This window comes from Mercurialis annua, linkage group LG4, assembly GCF_937616625.2.
Source record: "Mercurialis annua linkage group LG4, ddMerAnnu1.2, whole genome shotgun sequence".
NCBI lineage: Eukaryota > Viridiplantae > Streptophyta > Magnoliopsida > Malpighiales > Euphorbiaceae > Mercurialis > Mercurialis annua.
In genome coordinates this window covers 31,095,999-31,112,261 of record NC_065573.1, presented here as the reverse complement: position 1 = coordinate 31,112,261, position 16,263 = coordinate 31,095,999, and the positions used below count along the sequence as shown (strand labels likewise).

The 16,263-nt window shown below is 31.0% G+C and overlaps 1 protein-coding gene across 1 annotated transcript; it reads right to left on the bottom strand.

Annotated features, from left to right (window-relative positions):
• Nucleotides 1-726: 726 nt before the first annotated feature.
• LOC126677680 (coatomer subunit delta) lies at nucleotides 727-6,479 on the bottom strand. Its single transcript, XM_050372433.2, has 12 exons — nucleotides 6,370-6,479; nucleotides 6,013-6,070; nucleotides 5,877-5,916; nucleotides 5,142-5,365; nucleotides 4,785-5,027; nucleotides 4,526-4,700; nucleotides 3,713-4,020; nucleotides 2,694-2,889; nucleotides 2,450-2,603; nucleotides 1,624-1,686; nucleotides 1,417-1,513; nucleotides 727-1,039 (listed from the first exon to the last, which is right to left on the bottom strand). The coding sequence occupies exons 2-12, from the start codon at nucleotides 6,013-6,015 to the stop codon at nucleotides 950-952; spliced, it is 1,593 nt and encodes a 530-aa protein (XP_050228390.1). The 5' UTR covers nucleotides 6,016-6,070; nucleotides 6,370-6,479; the 3' UTR covers nucleotides 727-949.
• Nucleotides 6,480-16,263: the final 9,784 nt, after the last annotated feature.

The following is a 16,263-nucleotide window of genomic DNA, read 5'->3' as shown; positions in this document are numbered from 1 at the left end:
CAACCATAAATACAAACGTATCACTTAAATTTTTATTTACTCTGTATAAATTTATCAATTAAAATTAGTGTATATATTTCTTTCACTAATCTATACTATATATAAAAGCACGGATGGGGGGGGGGGACAGGCAAATTTACCGAATAATCCTTTTCAGTTTATTACTAAATAAAGGTTTTATAGTCATTAACTAATTAGTTATTTAATTAATCACTATTGTAATTAAAGTCCTAATTAGAATAGGTAGCTAAATTATCTCCAATTCAGTTTTAGTATATAATAAATAACTAAATTGTCTCCAAATTATTAGGAATATCTATCTTTTAGTTTGATTTAACTACAAAATTAAAATATTGTATTTGGTCAATATATTATTATTTAAATTTATATCTTATTATTTTTAAAGATATTATTAATAAAATAAAGTCAATTATTTAATTGTGGTTATTAAACTAAAAGAAGAATAAATTTAGTATGGAAAAAAATTTAATAACCGAATAAATTTACTAATATGTTTATTGACGAATTACGTTACGAGCCACGTGCATAGCACGTAACGCAAAACTAGTAAATTATTAAAATTAGATTCAATCAATCATAATTTAACCTTACTTAAGATAATGATAAATGCTAACTTCAAATTTCAGTAAAATTAACGATTTAATCTCCAAACCAAACGGTGACCTGAAATAGGCTACCAACCAAATAATTTTGAAGACCCCACGATTGATCAACTTTTGACATCAATTGCCATGTTCCAAAATTTACTGTCTTCCAAATGTTATTGTCACAATGACATGAACAGCGTATATAGATATAAGCACAATGAGTGATCGACATTAGAATCGATATCCCACAATCAAGTTCCGTAAACTATGAGTAATAGAAATGCGACATTAGAGTCATATCAATAATCACAAAATTGAGGAAGAAACTAAAAAAACAGCATTCAGACTATTTGGTAATTCTCTGTAATCAGTTGTGTCCTTTGAGCAAACTTGGGGGAAGGTCCACCTTTCAGAGGCAGGACATTAACAACCTGCAAAAATAACTAGAAATTTTAAACCAACTCTACTATGGATTTGAAACTATAATACGATCTAACAGAAGTTCAATTATCAAATAGATAAACATGCTTATCAATTTAATTTTATAGCAGGTTCTCAACATTCCAAGTTTATGCTCATTATTCAAAGTGTCAAAGTATAAGGCAATAAGCTACATAACAATAACTCGATGGCTTCATTTAATGTGCGAGTTCAGTCGATCATTGCTAGACAAATAAATTCCCATCATTCTTTATATTTGGCTATGCTTTCACATTTTGCAAAGAAAATTATTCATGGAAAGCAGAAAGCAACCACAATTTCAATGATCAAAATTGCTATTAGCGAAAAACATCAGAGCCTGACAAACCTTTAGATCACTGTATGTGCTAGTCGCTGAAAACCGAACATTGATAGGGAAGAATGCTGAGGTATCTGCTGGAGGCACGGAGAATTCCATTTGTCCACTGCCCAGTTAATAGATTAGCATATTACAGCAGAAACTAGATTTGAGATGAGAACATGCATGATCAAACATAAATAATGCCAAAGAGATGATGATAACATTTTTCCTCACCTGCGGTTAGAATTATCTATGAGAAGAATCGACCATTCGAGGACAGAATTTCTTGAGTCATACCTGCATGTGAAAACAAATTAATAAACTAAATTCTGCTTAAGGCAACATGTAAATTGTGGAAAAGGCTCAATTAAAAACAAAAAGCAAGGGATTATAGTTTCAAAAATAAAGGATCAAATTTAAGCCCCTAAAGGTTTTTAAGGCCTACACAAGCCCTTAATGCCTCCAATTTGAAGCATGTATGTAAGCAAAGTGCAGTTAAAAATGGATGATGTTGGTACTGACATGGAAGATGACAAGAAAGACAGATATTTGACGTGCTCTAGTAATAATTAGTCTAAATATGAGGGTATTGATTTTTTAAATCTGTTATAGGTATGTTTGAAATTGTGAACAGCGAAATATAACTTTAAGTTAAGTTCTTCAAAAAAGATAGATAAATCTTCTAAAAATTTAAGTTAAGTTCTTCAAAAAAGATAGATAAATCTTCTAAAAATCAAACACTTGCAAAAATGTAGAAAATTACATCTAGATGGTTCCAAGGCAATGACACCTAAAGTTTGAGTTAACTGAGTCAACACTATTCAAGTAGCATAATTCCGAAATTTTATTAGTTCTCTATGAAAATAAAAGAATATAAGACTGTGTATTCATAGACTCACAGAAACCCTAATACTCCAAGAATTAGTAACCCTAAACTAGGTCTATTAAAATAATACTGACTAGGGCTTATTATGTGAATCTCACACCAAACGTGAGGGACATATTTAAACCTTTTTCCTAATTCTAAAAAAAGACGAGTACATAAAGGAAGACCTCTCACCTCCATTCTCCATTAATATCTCCAACACTCGGAGCTTCACGTAGAGCGGGAAGAGGTATCGAGATCACAACATTTCGCAGATCAAACATCGATGAAGCTTCATATTCCATGCTGACAAAAGTTTCATTTCCAGAAACAGAGGGCCAACAGTTGACTGTATAACACAAAGAATCAATCAATCATTAGCGCACAAACCAGAAACCATATTACAGCAAGGTAATCTGGACTAAAAATATAATCCCACTTGTCAATGGCACAATGGACTCATCAGCACTTTGCATTCTCCACTTCAAAAGGCCGACCCCTGCTGGATCACCAGTTCCAGCGGGAAACGGCCTGTTAGGATCTTTCAAGCCCAGAATATTTTCATTTGCAAATAATTCTTTATTCATGTTGGGGTGTGACTTGAAAACGACGCCAGGATTTCCTCCAGTTTCAATCTGGAAATAAGACTAATTATTAGATCCCATAGTACAGCTATCACAGCAACTTAAAAGATAATTCTTTTACTCAGTAATGACTCAAGATTGTAGGATCATAATTTAGTGTGTGCAACAAGTAAGCATCGTAGATAATTGCAATCTACTAAGTTGTAGCTTAATCATGAAACAATGTGTTTTCCTGTTCTCCAGCACCTAAAATATATCTTAAACTAACATTCTGCGGAAAGATTTTTTTTCAGCTACATTTTTAACATGGCTATCAGCTAGGCATATCAGAAATCATACAGTCAACCAAAAAACTTGAAACCCTCTAGAAAGACCAGAATGCAGCAAATAAACAGCTCAAGTAGACAACAATTAAATCAGATAGCGGCCATCAAACTTCTTTCATTGACATAAAATTTAAATTGAAATGATAAATAAATAGGAATAACATGATATATATGCTGAGTAGACGTAAAAGAGCAATCCACTAAAAAATAATTGCAAAACGAAAAGCAGTAGAAGTTTTCAATAAAGATTATTCAAGAGTTTTCCTTTGTGGACAACGAACTCTAACCTAGCTTATAGTAACATGATATTCCACGAGACTTTTTGTGGTGGACAATGAACTGACACAACTTATAGTAATATAACATCAACATATCCTTCCATTGACAAATTTAATTTTTTTGGCAATTACCTATATTAGATATTTCTTACCATTGGTCAGATGAGGTTAGAAAGAGAGGATCCTATACTCAGATATAGGCACAATATAATACCTAAGTTATAACATTCATGCTATGCAAGCACTGATTCATAAGAGAGAGAAACAAACCTGAACTTGGATTAACCCATCTTCTTGGTTAAGAATCTGAAGTGACAACTGCCCTTGAACATCAAAGTTGCTCAATCCACCATCCCGCTTCAGCGTAACATTGATTCTTTCCTCAACAGTTAATGTAATGGGATCAGTTGGTGGTAAGGTAGCAGCTGATCTGGATTGCCCTACCCTCGGTTGCACTTCCTCGACAATATCTTCACCTTCTGCTTTCAAAGATTCCAAGAACTGGTTTTCCCTTCGGTTTTTACCAAGCTTCATGCCAAGACCTTTAGGAGGAGCAGTGGCAGATGAAGGCTGACGACCTAGTAACAAAAAACAGATCTCTTATTGCATATATAAGAACCCAAAACACATTATGATAACTCTCACTCAAACAAACATTTGAATCATTGACTATACTAACCCTCACATAAGAGGAAGGGAACAGGAGAAGTAGAAGTCTAAGGATGAATAAGTATAAGCGTATGGTTAAAGGATAGAGGATGAATGCAAACAAGTAAGGAGAAAAGCAAAGAGAGAGAAATGAAAATAAGTAGCAGGGAAGAAGAAGAAAAAGAGATGAAAGTCCAAAGTAACAGTGACTTTAAGATGACCCGTGACTCAATAGGTTCATGTCCCAGCATACAAAACACAAAAATCATGCCCACAACTGCACAGCCCACGCCAATTATACCAGAAAATTAGCATGCGGTTTAAATCCCAAACTCCAGCTAACCCCAAAACAAATTTCTATAACTAAAAGAAAAACAGGAACATCCCCACATTCTTTTCATCTTGCGTCAATAAGATTACAAAATGGGAACATACCTTTAGATTTGATGGAAAAGGAGTCAACATCCGTGGTCATTCCAAAACCAGAACCACCGCCAAAACCACCTTCACTGCTGGAAATGCTCATATCACTAAATTTACTCTCAATCCTTCCAGAGCCCATCGACTGTAAGGACATAAATCCTCCTTTATCACCTCTATTCTTTTCAATCTGCAATATCACAGACACATTAGTAAGGAAGCACAATGAAACCATAACCTTACAATCTTTTCAGGAAGAGCCTCAACTTTATACCTTGCTCTTGTCAATCTCACTAGCTTTGCGCTTCATGACATCCTTGGTTTCATTGATCTTGCTCTGAAGGACAAGCTTGTGTAATTTTTCTTCATGACTCTCCATCTCACAGTACTGCTTAACTTGTGCAACTGTGACATTTTCCTTATGTCCAAGGGAGATTATCTCATCAAATGCAAAAATCAACTCAAAAGCTGTCTTGCAGATTCCCTCTTCGTCAAGAGATAGTGCATATTCAGGAACCTAAGACCACTTAAGGAAACCGCTAAATAACAAAGAAACATGCTTTAATAAACACAAAACACTGCAAAAACTTTAAGAATGATAAGCAACAAACAACAGCCATATGAAGGATACAAGCTTGGAAAGCCGGCTCAATGTATCCAAATCTTCAACAATGTTGCTCTGTTTAGTTGTGACAAGCAGCAAGTACAACATCTCTATTGGCTGGTAAACATATCGCACATTTTCGGTCTCGACAAAGGTATGCTGTTTCCCAGTTCCAATCAATTTGGGAAAAGCTGCAAGAAGACCTTCAATCCTCATACGAGTCATGTCCACAAACTGCCTAGAAACAAGCACTGCATTGATTGAAACATAAAAATGATATCAAGAAAACCATCTTCAAATTCATTTTTCATTAATTCATCGTCAGATAAAAAAAAACACATCTTCTACTGCTTGAAATTGAAAATAACATCTAATCTTGACATGGGACTCAAAATCCTTATTTGAGCCACAGAACCTTGGGTCAGAATCAGAATTCCAAATTTAGATGTCCATTTCGAAAGCGTACCAAACAAACCCTTAAGTTACCGACCAAGATAAATGCACTAGGATCAGCATCAGCCAACTTTCAAGAGAACAAAGTTCATACTTTAAGTACAAAAAATAACAAAAAGTAGATCAGTTTTTAAGAAACTAAAACTACATAAATTTTAGTACAAATTTGAATTAATCATTAAATAAATAAACATTTAAGTGACAGTGATCGGGTGGTTTGCAAATCTTTTATATATTATACTTTAAGAAACTAAATTAGAGCATTAATGTAAAGATTAAATCAAATTAATTAGAAAAAATAAAACCAACCTTTGCCAGACTTGCTCACAATGGAAGCAGCAAGCACAACCTGTAGAGTGTGACAAGTAACAGATATAATACTGCTACAATAATTAATTTTTTTCCAGAAGATAATACACAACAAAATAATAGCAAATTAGATTACCATTTTGATTAATCGGAGAATTCCACACTTCTCTACTAAAAAATGCCTTCACTGATCTCTACAAATAACCAACAAAAGAAAAATTATTCACCCAATTAGTTAGCTGATTAGTATCATCAAACACAATGTGATCTACAGCATTAGATCTAACATTAAAGAGATCGATTAGGTTACAAAATAAAAAAAATTGAATCGTGAAAATAATGAAGCAAAATCAGAATGGAATCAAAGAATTCGAAAGCTTAACAAATCCAAAATTGGAATTACGAATTCTAAGAAGATGAATGACGGGGAAATAGATGGATCTCGGAAATTACAATTCATTTCTATATGTAAGTTTAGTTGGTAATTACTCACCTGGATCTGGCTGATACAGCAAACACAGAAAATTTTGAAGAAGACAAGGAGGAATATGGGTTTATTTTCTTCTTCTTGGGAGGTCGAAATATGGGTTTTTATGGTATGTTATGCTCAATGGGCTTCTAGTTTAGCTATTGGATTCGGGTTAGTTTCGTGTTGGGTTTGAAAGAAATTGCACCATTACTAGAAATATGGGTTTTTATGGTATGTTCAATGGGCTTATAGTTTAGCTATTGGATTGGACTTTTTTTAAAAAAACTTCACAAAAGGCTTAATTACTTAAAAACCACCCATCTTGAACTTTTTTTTCGTTTATATTCTGACTTAGGAAAAAATTCATTTATACCCTGACGTATGTGTTTATGTTTCACCTCTACCCCGAGACACTAAATTAACCTCTTTTCATTTAGAAAAAAGTTTTAAATAATCCTTACTTTTGAACATTTTTAAAGATAAAGTATTTCTTTGTATTTTTTTAATAAAAAAAAAGTATAAAATAATCCTTATATTTAGTTGTTTTCAATAAATCATCTTTTTTTTTTGAAATTTGGGGTAGAGGTGAAACATAAACACATACGTCAGGGTATAAATGAATTTATTTCTAGATCAGGGTATAAACGAAAAAAAAATTAAGGTGGGTGGTTTTTAAGTAATTAAGCCTTTACAAAATCACTCTTTTTCAATAGTTTACTGATAAATTATTGATAGATTGGAGGTAAAACGGGAACTTTATAAAAAAAATAAAAAAATGAATAATAGATGGTAATTTTCCTATTGGATTTGGGTTAGTTTCATGTTGGATTTGGAAGAAATTCTAAAAAAAGTAAATTAAGTAGTAATTTGCACTCTCAACTTGTAATCAATTAGCAATTAACACATAAAGTAGGCAAATCAGTTTACAAACTTGATAATTATAGACAATTAGCTCCATATTTGGCAAATTAACTTACAAGTTAAGGGACGAATTGCCAATTAAAAGGACAATTAGCTTATAAATTGAGGGGGTAAATTACTAAAATGGGGCTGATTGCTCATAATCACCAAGTTTGTATACCAATTTATCTAAAAAAATAATTTATCTATTAATTTCTCATTACTTATAAATTGAGGGAGCATATTGTTATTTAAAACGTAGAAGAGTACAAAATATTTGAACTCTATTGTGCTAATTATTTTCATGAGTTCATAAATCAAAGACCAATATGTGCCCAATGACATTAACATTACATTTCCTAAACTCTGTTGGGTTACAACACTATTGAACCCGGTAACCCGATTCATATAAAGCAAGTATATCATAATTCAGCTAATGAAATGTTGCCAGTTCACATCCACACACGTGAAGTTCATAATATGTTTTATTGTGTTATTACTACTAAACATCATTTCTGTCTAGATAATCATTCTTGTCTTTCTACAGGTCTTAGGTTTTCTACCAATTTTGTCCAACTACACAATTTTATTCATGTGGCGATGATATGTGGCATTGCCACATCAGCGTCACATAGGCGCCACATGAAAAAATTTACATAATTGGACAAAATTGAAACAAAATCATGTGTTTCAGGACAAATTGGATAAAATTGAAAGATTTGGATTTTTGTGAAACTTTCATGAAATGTTTGGCCTTTTTTGGTTATTTGGCTAATATTTTAAAACTCTCTCAAATAGTACTTAAATAATAAGATTGAGATTCCTTCAAATTCATTTGAACTTGAGGGGATCATATTCACTATCTATACCGTTCATTATAAAATAAACTGTTTAGATAAAAAAGTACAATTTTAATCAAATTAATTTACACTGTTTCGTTTACAATGAACGGTATATATCGTGAATAAGTAAGAGTTAATAAGTGATAATTAAATTATTCATTTCTCTACTTAAAAAAGACAGTACTTACTTATTTAACAATACAAAAATTATCAAGGGATAATTATGTTTTGTCATTAAAAATATAGTACATTATATTAAAATCAACTTCGTACTTTCAGGAAAATAAAAATCGAAACAAACAACATCTATCAAACTTTCTTGGAAGTTGACTTCCCCATAATTACTAAGAATGAACGTATTGTTTTTTTTTGTAATGTTTGTGCATGATATATTTTTAGTTTTACGGTATTAGTTTGTTAACTACATGGCTACGTCTTGGCCAACTGCAAAAAAAAGAGTGAAAAACTTAACATATGCCAAAAATCACTAGCCATTATTGAAGCCATTTTGCTGTTTAATATACAGTAAAATGGCTTCAGTTCTATAATAGAGATATAGATGTTCTCTTGTGTGGATTGAATTTTTCTCTCTAAAATATAGATAAAAGAAACGAGAATTAGATATAAAGACTTTAATTGAAAGTCGCCATAAAATTTGCCTTTGCTTATTGAGCTAGTCGATGAGCTTTTCTGTTATATTCTCGCTTGATGTATTTGACGGCGCTATTTCGAAGGAGAAATTTCAGCCACCAAATACCTTGACAAATACCCCAACATAAAGACAATTGACAATTGGTTGTATTTGTGGACTGGGATACTTGGATTGCGTCTCCTTCGAAAGAAATATAAGCCCAATTCTTATGGATACTCCATTTCATCACTTCTCGCAGGGCAAGAAATTCTAATATTCTATGAAGCCATATACCTCTAAAAATTGTCGAGAAACTCCCCAATCTGGATCCTTACTTGGAAAAGGCAAGTCCAGCTATTGCTCCAAATTTTTTGTCCTTCTCTGTACTTGCGTTGTATCGAATTATAGTCGATCTTCCATCTTCGAAGGAAGTTGAAGGAATACGAGTTGTGGATCCTGACAATTGGTTAGCATTCAAAAGGGAAGAACAAAATTTAGCTAATTGAGCATGATGAAATTCTATTTCATAAGAATGAGCCATTTTAATTGCATTTGATTCCGTCTAGGCCTTATCTTTAAAAATTGCAGAAAACTGCTAGGTCGTGGGTTCAATTCCTTCCACAAGCGCTCCCCCCTCCCCAAATTATCAAAAAAAAAATTGCAGAATTTTGGGCCTTCTAGATTGACCAAATAAGATAACAAAAGGATTTTATGATATTCTCCGACCCATCTAGTTGTTTTAGGTCGACATAAATTTTTGACCAAGCAGTTACAAAACGTGTGCAATTTATGAGATTGGAATGAAAGGTGAGATTAGAACCAAACCACACCTTTCGAGCAAAAGCACATTGGAAAAAAAGATGGATGGCATCCTCCTCTGCATGGCAGTAAGGGAAAATATGGACAGTTTGCAATCAGAAGTTTAAATTTGTACCTGTGGCAATCCCATCCACTAGAGATCACCAAACAAAGACTTCAATTTTGTTGGGTATGTTCAAATTCCAGAGAAATTGCCAATCTTTTTTCCTTAAATGGTAGGATAAGCCCTCATTTGTACCCTCTTAAAGATTTAAAGCAATGTAGTAACCTAATTTTACCGTGTAGATGTCAAATTAAAGTATCCACGTTAAAAGCCTCTTATATGGGTAATGACTGAATGGATACAGTTGTTTGTTGATCAAAAATGTATCTAATAATTCCTTCATTTCATGTCTTAGAGTGGTAATTCAGTAGTTGAGATAATGTCGATGAATCAATTCTCAACTGGAAGAGGACTTGGTTATCCTGCTGTCTGATCGGGTGAAATAGATACTCAGTTGGTAACCATGGGTCCTCGAAAACTTTGATGTGTGACCCTCCAACTCCTCCTCACCCAATTATTAAACTCAGTTCCTAAAAAACATTTCTACGGTCTGTCATTGATGACTTCTTTTAAAAAAATTGTAACAATGTTCGCTTTACACTTAGGTGTATCGCTTTTAAATTCAAAACAAACAGAGACCGTTCTTTATATTATTCTCTTTAATTTTACTATTTTCTCTACATTATTTTCTATAGCTTATGTTTTCGCTTACGGAAACATTAAACAATTTCTTGATGATTATTTGGAAGGGAAAGAATTATACGATTCCATACTTATAAAAACGAACAAATTTAAAACCACATGCTATTTTTCTATGTTTATATAATTTCGCAAATTTGTTTATAATTTAGTGATTTGCATTTGTGTGGGTTGGATTTATAGGTTAATAGGTAGCAATATTAATATGTTTCTTACTATTGATTTTGCTTCATTAGGGGGCTTACTTTTTTTTTTTTAATTTTTTTTTTTTAGATCAAAATTTGTTATAGCTAGTGCATATTTATTTTTTGAATTTTGTGTCTTTTTGCTTTCTTTTTGTTCGTTAAATGGAAGGCAAAGACCTTTACCATTTTTTGTATAGTTAGGGTGGATTGAAATTGAAAAAAGGGTTCATTTGCCCTTTTTTTCATTAAACGGAAGGCAAGAGCTATTCTCTTAAGGGTTTTAACCAAACGGAGACGGCAGCCGCCGCAGCTAGCCCCAACTTCCCTCCGCCCTTGAAGTTTTACAAAAATTTGGAAGTTATGCTTTTCATATTAACCTAACATAAAACTCTAGACTATAGCCACGACATCTTAATTTTACCATAATTTTGCATATATGTAAAAATTCAAAAGTAATGCATTTATTTTCTAATGCATTTTCTATTAACTGTTTTTGTTTAGCTTCAATTTTTAATTGCTAGTGACGTGAAAAAATTTCTTGGACACGCTTCAATTATAAGACTGCAACATTTTATTTCTTAAAAACCAATTGTTCCAAGTTGCATAAAATTTGCTATGGTAATCCACGACTACTATTTTCAGCTTTAAAGATCATTACTGCCGCATATACACTAGTTCTAAGGTAGGTTCTTCTTAATTTTAACACAATTTTAGATGTTCATTTCTTATTTATATAGTAAAATGTTAAAATAATTTTATCTTAATAAATTAAAATCTAGAATATAATTAAATTCTATAGTAAATGAGTTTGTTTAGAACAATGATAACCAAAGACCATGACTATTGCTAAAAGCAACGGTTGCGACTATTAAAAAAGCTGCAACCTTTATTTTTCACCAAAGGACCTTTCCCTTTAAGTTTTTGTCCGGATTAGAGCCTATCCTCCCTACAAATATATCCGTTTTTGAAAATGAAGCAATTACCATATAAAAATAGTTATCTTAAGAGTTTTAACCGGACAAATGGGGCGCCGCCGCACCTAGCCCCACCTTCCCTCTTCCCTTAGAGTTTTACAAAAATTTGTAAGTCATATTTTTCATATTAAACTAACATAAAACTCGCAACGCCATCTCAATTTTACCATAATTTTGCATCTATGCAAAAATTCAAAAGTAATGTAAGTATTTTCTAATGCATTTTCTATTATCTGTTTTTATTTGGATTCACTTTTTAATTGTTAGTGACGCGAATAAATTTCCGTGACATTCTCGTGATATTCAATAATACAAACGCCAACATTTGGTTTTTTAAAGACCAATTATTTCAAATTACATAAAAATTGTTATGATGATCCACAACTACTATCTTCAGCTCCAAAAAATTTGTATTGCAATTTTTTCATAATTTGGTGCCATTTGTTAGTATAAATTAAAAATCAAATTGAACCAATTAATATGAAGAAATTTTTATATAAATTTTAAATAACAATTACATAAATATAATCTAAAACTTATTTCATAATTAATTTTTTTTACAGTGTATGTCTAAAAAGCATATGCTAAAATCTGTTGTGACTTTAGTGTTGGTGTTTGTAAATCGAAGACATACACAGAACTCTACAAATAGGATAGGTGAAGTGAAGCTAATGCATAATGAAGCTAATGCATGGTTGTGGATATATATAGATATCATACCAACAAGCCATTACCAATAAGATGATGAAAAAGAAGAGTATCAACTCATAAATTATAGAAATATGAGCTCTGATGTGGTAAACATAACCAACATAGAGAACAATAATATAACCAAAGATATTATTAGGCTATGATGGTGCAATATGCAATCAACTATTACATTGCATGCCTCTCTAAGATTCATTTCTTTTACCAATATTGATATAAAAAACATGACTCCAAAATGAATCCCTCCAAAAGCAATAGTAATCACTATTAAAAACTATTATTTCTTTGTAAAAGAAAGAGAAAAGTTTACAAGCGAAAAATATAGCCATTGAAGTCAAAACTAACCCAATAGTGGCTGTTTTCAAGCTTCTCTTAGCATAAGCTTTAGCTTTTGCATTCACTTTATGTCACGACCTAATTTCATGGATCTCGATCGGCGTTAGGGTATGGATATACTCGTACCAAAACTCGTTGTAAACCTCGCGGATAAACATACAAACATATAAACATGCAAGAAAGCCACTGACCGGGGGCAACCGAGACTCTAACCTATATCTAGCCGTTTATATAACGACTTAAATAATAACTAAAACATCTGAAATACTCGGCTAAAACCCAAGACTCAACATCATGTCTTAGAAAAAAGAATCTTGATGTTACATCAAGTTAGTCCAAGTGAATATCGAAAATTAGTTAATGAAGTAGAAATGATTGAAAAATCGCATATTTTCAATCCTTCATACCTGAAATACGAAGCAGCAGTGAAATTACAGAAAGTGTATAAAAGCTTTAGAACCAGACGGATGGGGCGGCGGCCGCCGCAGCTAGCCCCACCTTCCCTCCGCCCTTGGAGTTTTACAAAAATTTGGAAGTCATGTTTTTCATATTAACCTAACATAAAACTCTATACTATGGCCATGACATCTCAGTTTACCATACTTTTGCATATATGCAAAAATTCAAAAGTAATGCATTTATTTTCTAATGCATTTTTATTAACTATTTTTGTTTAGCTTCAATTTTTAATTGTTAGTGACGTGAATAATTTTTCGTGACATGCTTTAATTATAAGACTGCAACATTTGGTTTCTTAAAGACCAATTGTTCCAAGTTGCATAAAAATTGTTATAGTGATCTACGACTACTAGTTTCAGCTTTAAAGATCATTAATGTTGCATATACACTAACTCTAATGTAGGTTATTTTCTTCTTCTTAATTTTAACACAATTTTAGATGTTCATTTTTTATTTATATAGTAAAATATTAAAACAATTTTATCTTAATAAATTAAAATCTAAAATATAATTAAATTTGATAGTAAATGAGTTTGTTTAGAACAATAATAAACAAAGATCACGAGTCATGACTGTTGCTAAAAGCAGCGGGTGCGACTATTAAAAAAAGCTGCAACCTTTATTTTCCACCAAAGGACCTTCCCCTTTGAGTTTTTCTCCGGATTAGAGCTTATCTACCCTACAAATATATCATTCTTTGTAAAAGAAGCAACTACCATATAAAAATAGTCCTCTTAAGAGTTTTAACCGGACAGATGGGGCGCCGCCGCACCTAGCCCCACCTTCCCTCTCTCCTTAGAGTCTTACAAAAATTTGTAAGTTATGTTTTTCATATTAAACTACCTTAAAACTCGTAACACCATCTCGATTTTACCATAATTTTGCATTTATGCAAAAATTCAAAAGTAATGTAAATATTTTCTAATGCATTTTCTATTATCTGTTTTTGTTTGGATTCACTTTTAGTTGTTAGTGACGCGAATAACTTTTCGTGACATTCTCGTGATGTTCGATAAAAAAAAACGCAACATTTGGTTTCTTAAAGACCAATTATTCCAAGTTGCATAAAAATTGTTATGGTGATCCACAACTACTATCTTCAGCTCTAAAAAATTTGTATTGCAATTTCCTCATAATTTGGTGCCATCTGTTAGGATAAATTAAGAATCAAATTGAACCAATTGATATGATGAAATTTTTATATAAATTTTAAATAACAATCACATAAATATAATCTAATATTTATTTCATAATTAATTTTTTTTTATAGTGTATGTCTAAGAAGCATATGCTAAAATCTGTTTATGATTTTACTAAAGTTTTACATTTTCTTTCACTTGTTTAGTCAAGTGGCATTTGATAAAACTTAAAATTAAATGCTACAAATAATAATTACTGAATTAAATAAATTTGTTTGATAACTACAAATTTACAACTAAAAATTATTGAAATTATTATATTTACATATTAAACATTTGAATATCAACTATTTTAAAAATAAATTATTAAATACAAATTATATATCAATTAAATTCTTAAAACACAAATAAAAATATTTTAAAAATATTCTGAAAATTACATATATCATAAATAAAAATTATAAATTTTAGTTGCATATGTTGATAATTAGTCCTTAAAGATTATAATGATACTCCCCTTTAGCTTGAAATTAGTCCTTAAAGTAAATTATTAATTTTTTGGAACTCTAAAAAACCGTCTAAATCTGATAACCAATGTTGTGTGTTACAAACGAAAGTCCAAATAATAGTAAATAGCAGAAATATTAAATAAAGGTCTAATGCTTAAAAATACTTGACCTTTTGGCCCCTTCTCAATCTTACTCTAATGTTGAAAACCGGTCAATTTTATCTTATTTTGTATTTTCTCGTTTCAATTGTACCCTTAAGCATTAAATTGATATTTTTTTATTTGGAAAAATTTCAAAAAGGTTAATTTAATGCAAAAATGGTCAATTTGAAGAACTTTTTTGAATTTTTTAAATGAAAAAAATAGTTAATTTAATATTTACGGGTACAATTAAAACGAAAAAGTGTGAAACATGGTAAAATTGACCAGTTTTCAACGTTAGGATAAAATTGAAAAGAGGTTAAAAGGTCAATTGTTTTTAAAACATTAAGCATTAAATAAGCGACATATAGACTATATAAAAAGATAAAGATAGAAAACAAATATTTATAATAAAAAATATAGTAATTTGTACTTTTAAGTGTTCATTTAAGTATAATACGCTAATTGTGATAAAAATAAAATATATTTGAGATAAAATATTTTTATTTGTGAGTAATAATAATAAGAATATAAAACTAATATTTAATAACTTAATATTTTTAATAAAAAGAGTAAGTCAAATTTTTTAACTTATCATTTTAAGTGGTTTTTTAACTTAACTAAATAAGTTAAGTCGAACTGTTTTGAATTATCAAATCCACTTAAAATAATGTGTATACATTAATTTAAACAATAAGTTGAATTATTATTCATTGTTTTTAATTGGATTGGCGAAATGCCATTACTGTGGCCCAAACAAAAATACCAAACCAACCAATAATTTTTCCCCCTTTAATTTTGCCTTAAATTCTAGTGTTTTTGTTAAATATATCACAATCTTAAAAGTAGGATCCATCATCTTTTAAATATTTGCCAAATACATCCATGACTCATTTTGAAGTGATGTAACATAGTATTGTTCGTCTACAATACAATATTTTTTATTGAATAAAGGGTTAACGCGCCCTCTAAACTTATGACACGGGGTTATCTAATCCAATTTATACTTTTTTGACCAACTAACCTCAAGACTCTTCATTTTTGAGTCAAATAACCCCGTAATTGAATTTTTAAAACGCGTAAAATACAAATCGGAGGTGAGAGATGTAAAAAAGTAATTAGATACTTTTCTAATTATTGCAATATAATTATCTTAAATCTATTTTCTAAAATAAAAATATAAATTATAGGGTTATTTGACCCAAAAATGAAGAATTTTAGGACTAATTGCTAAAAAAAATATAAATTGTATTAGATGATTTCGTGTAAACAAGTTGAGAGGGCGCGTTGACCCTTTGTTCATTTTTCATTTGTTATTAATAATAGCAGCAAGGCATATATATTTGTTTCTAATAACAAACAACATTACATCATTATTATTAAAAAAAATAAACAAACGTTTTTACAGTTTAACCAACTCCATAATTTTATAACTCTTTACGGTTTTTCTGGTTGAACCGTATATTTGCTATTTAGAGATGAGTCAAGCCAGACTAACCTCCAGTTCCCGGTCGAACCAGCCGATCCAGTACAA

Bases quoted from the DNA above. Each gene is read 5' to 3' on its own strand.
- LOC126677680 (XM_050372433.2), bottom strand. The intron at 2,604-2,693 runs GTGGGATTATAT...TGTGTTATACAG, and splicing joins GTCCATTGTGCCATTGACAA to TCAACTGTTGGCCCTCTGTT. The intron at 1,040-1,416 runs GTTTGTCAGGCT...TTATTTTTGCAG, and splicing joins GCACATACAGTGATCTAAAG to GTTGTTAATGTCCTGCCTCT.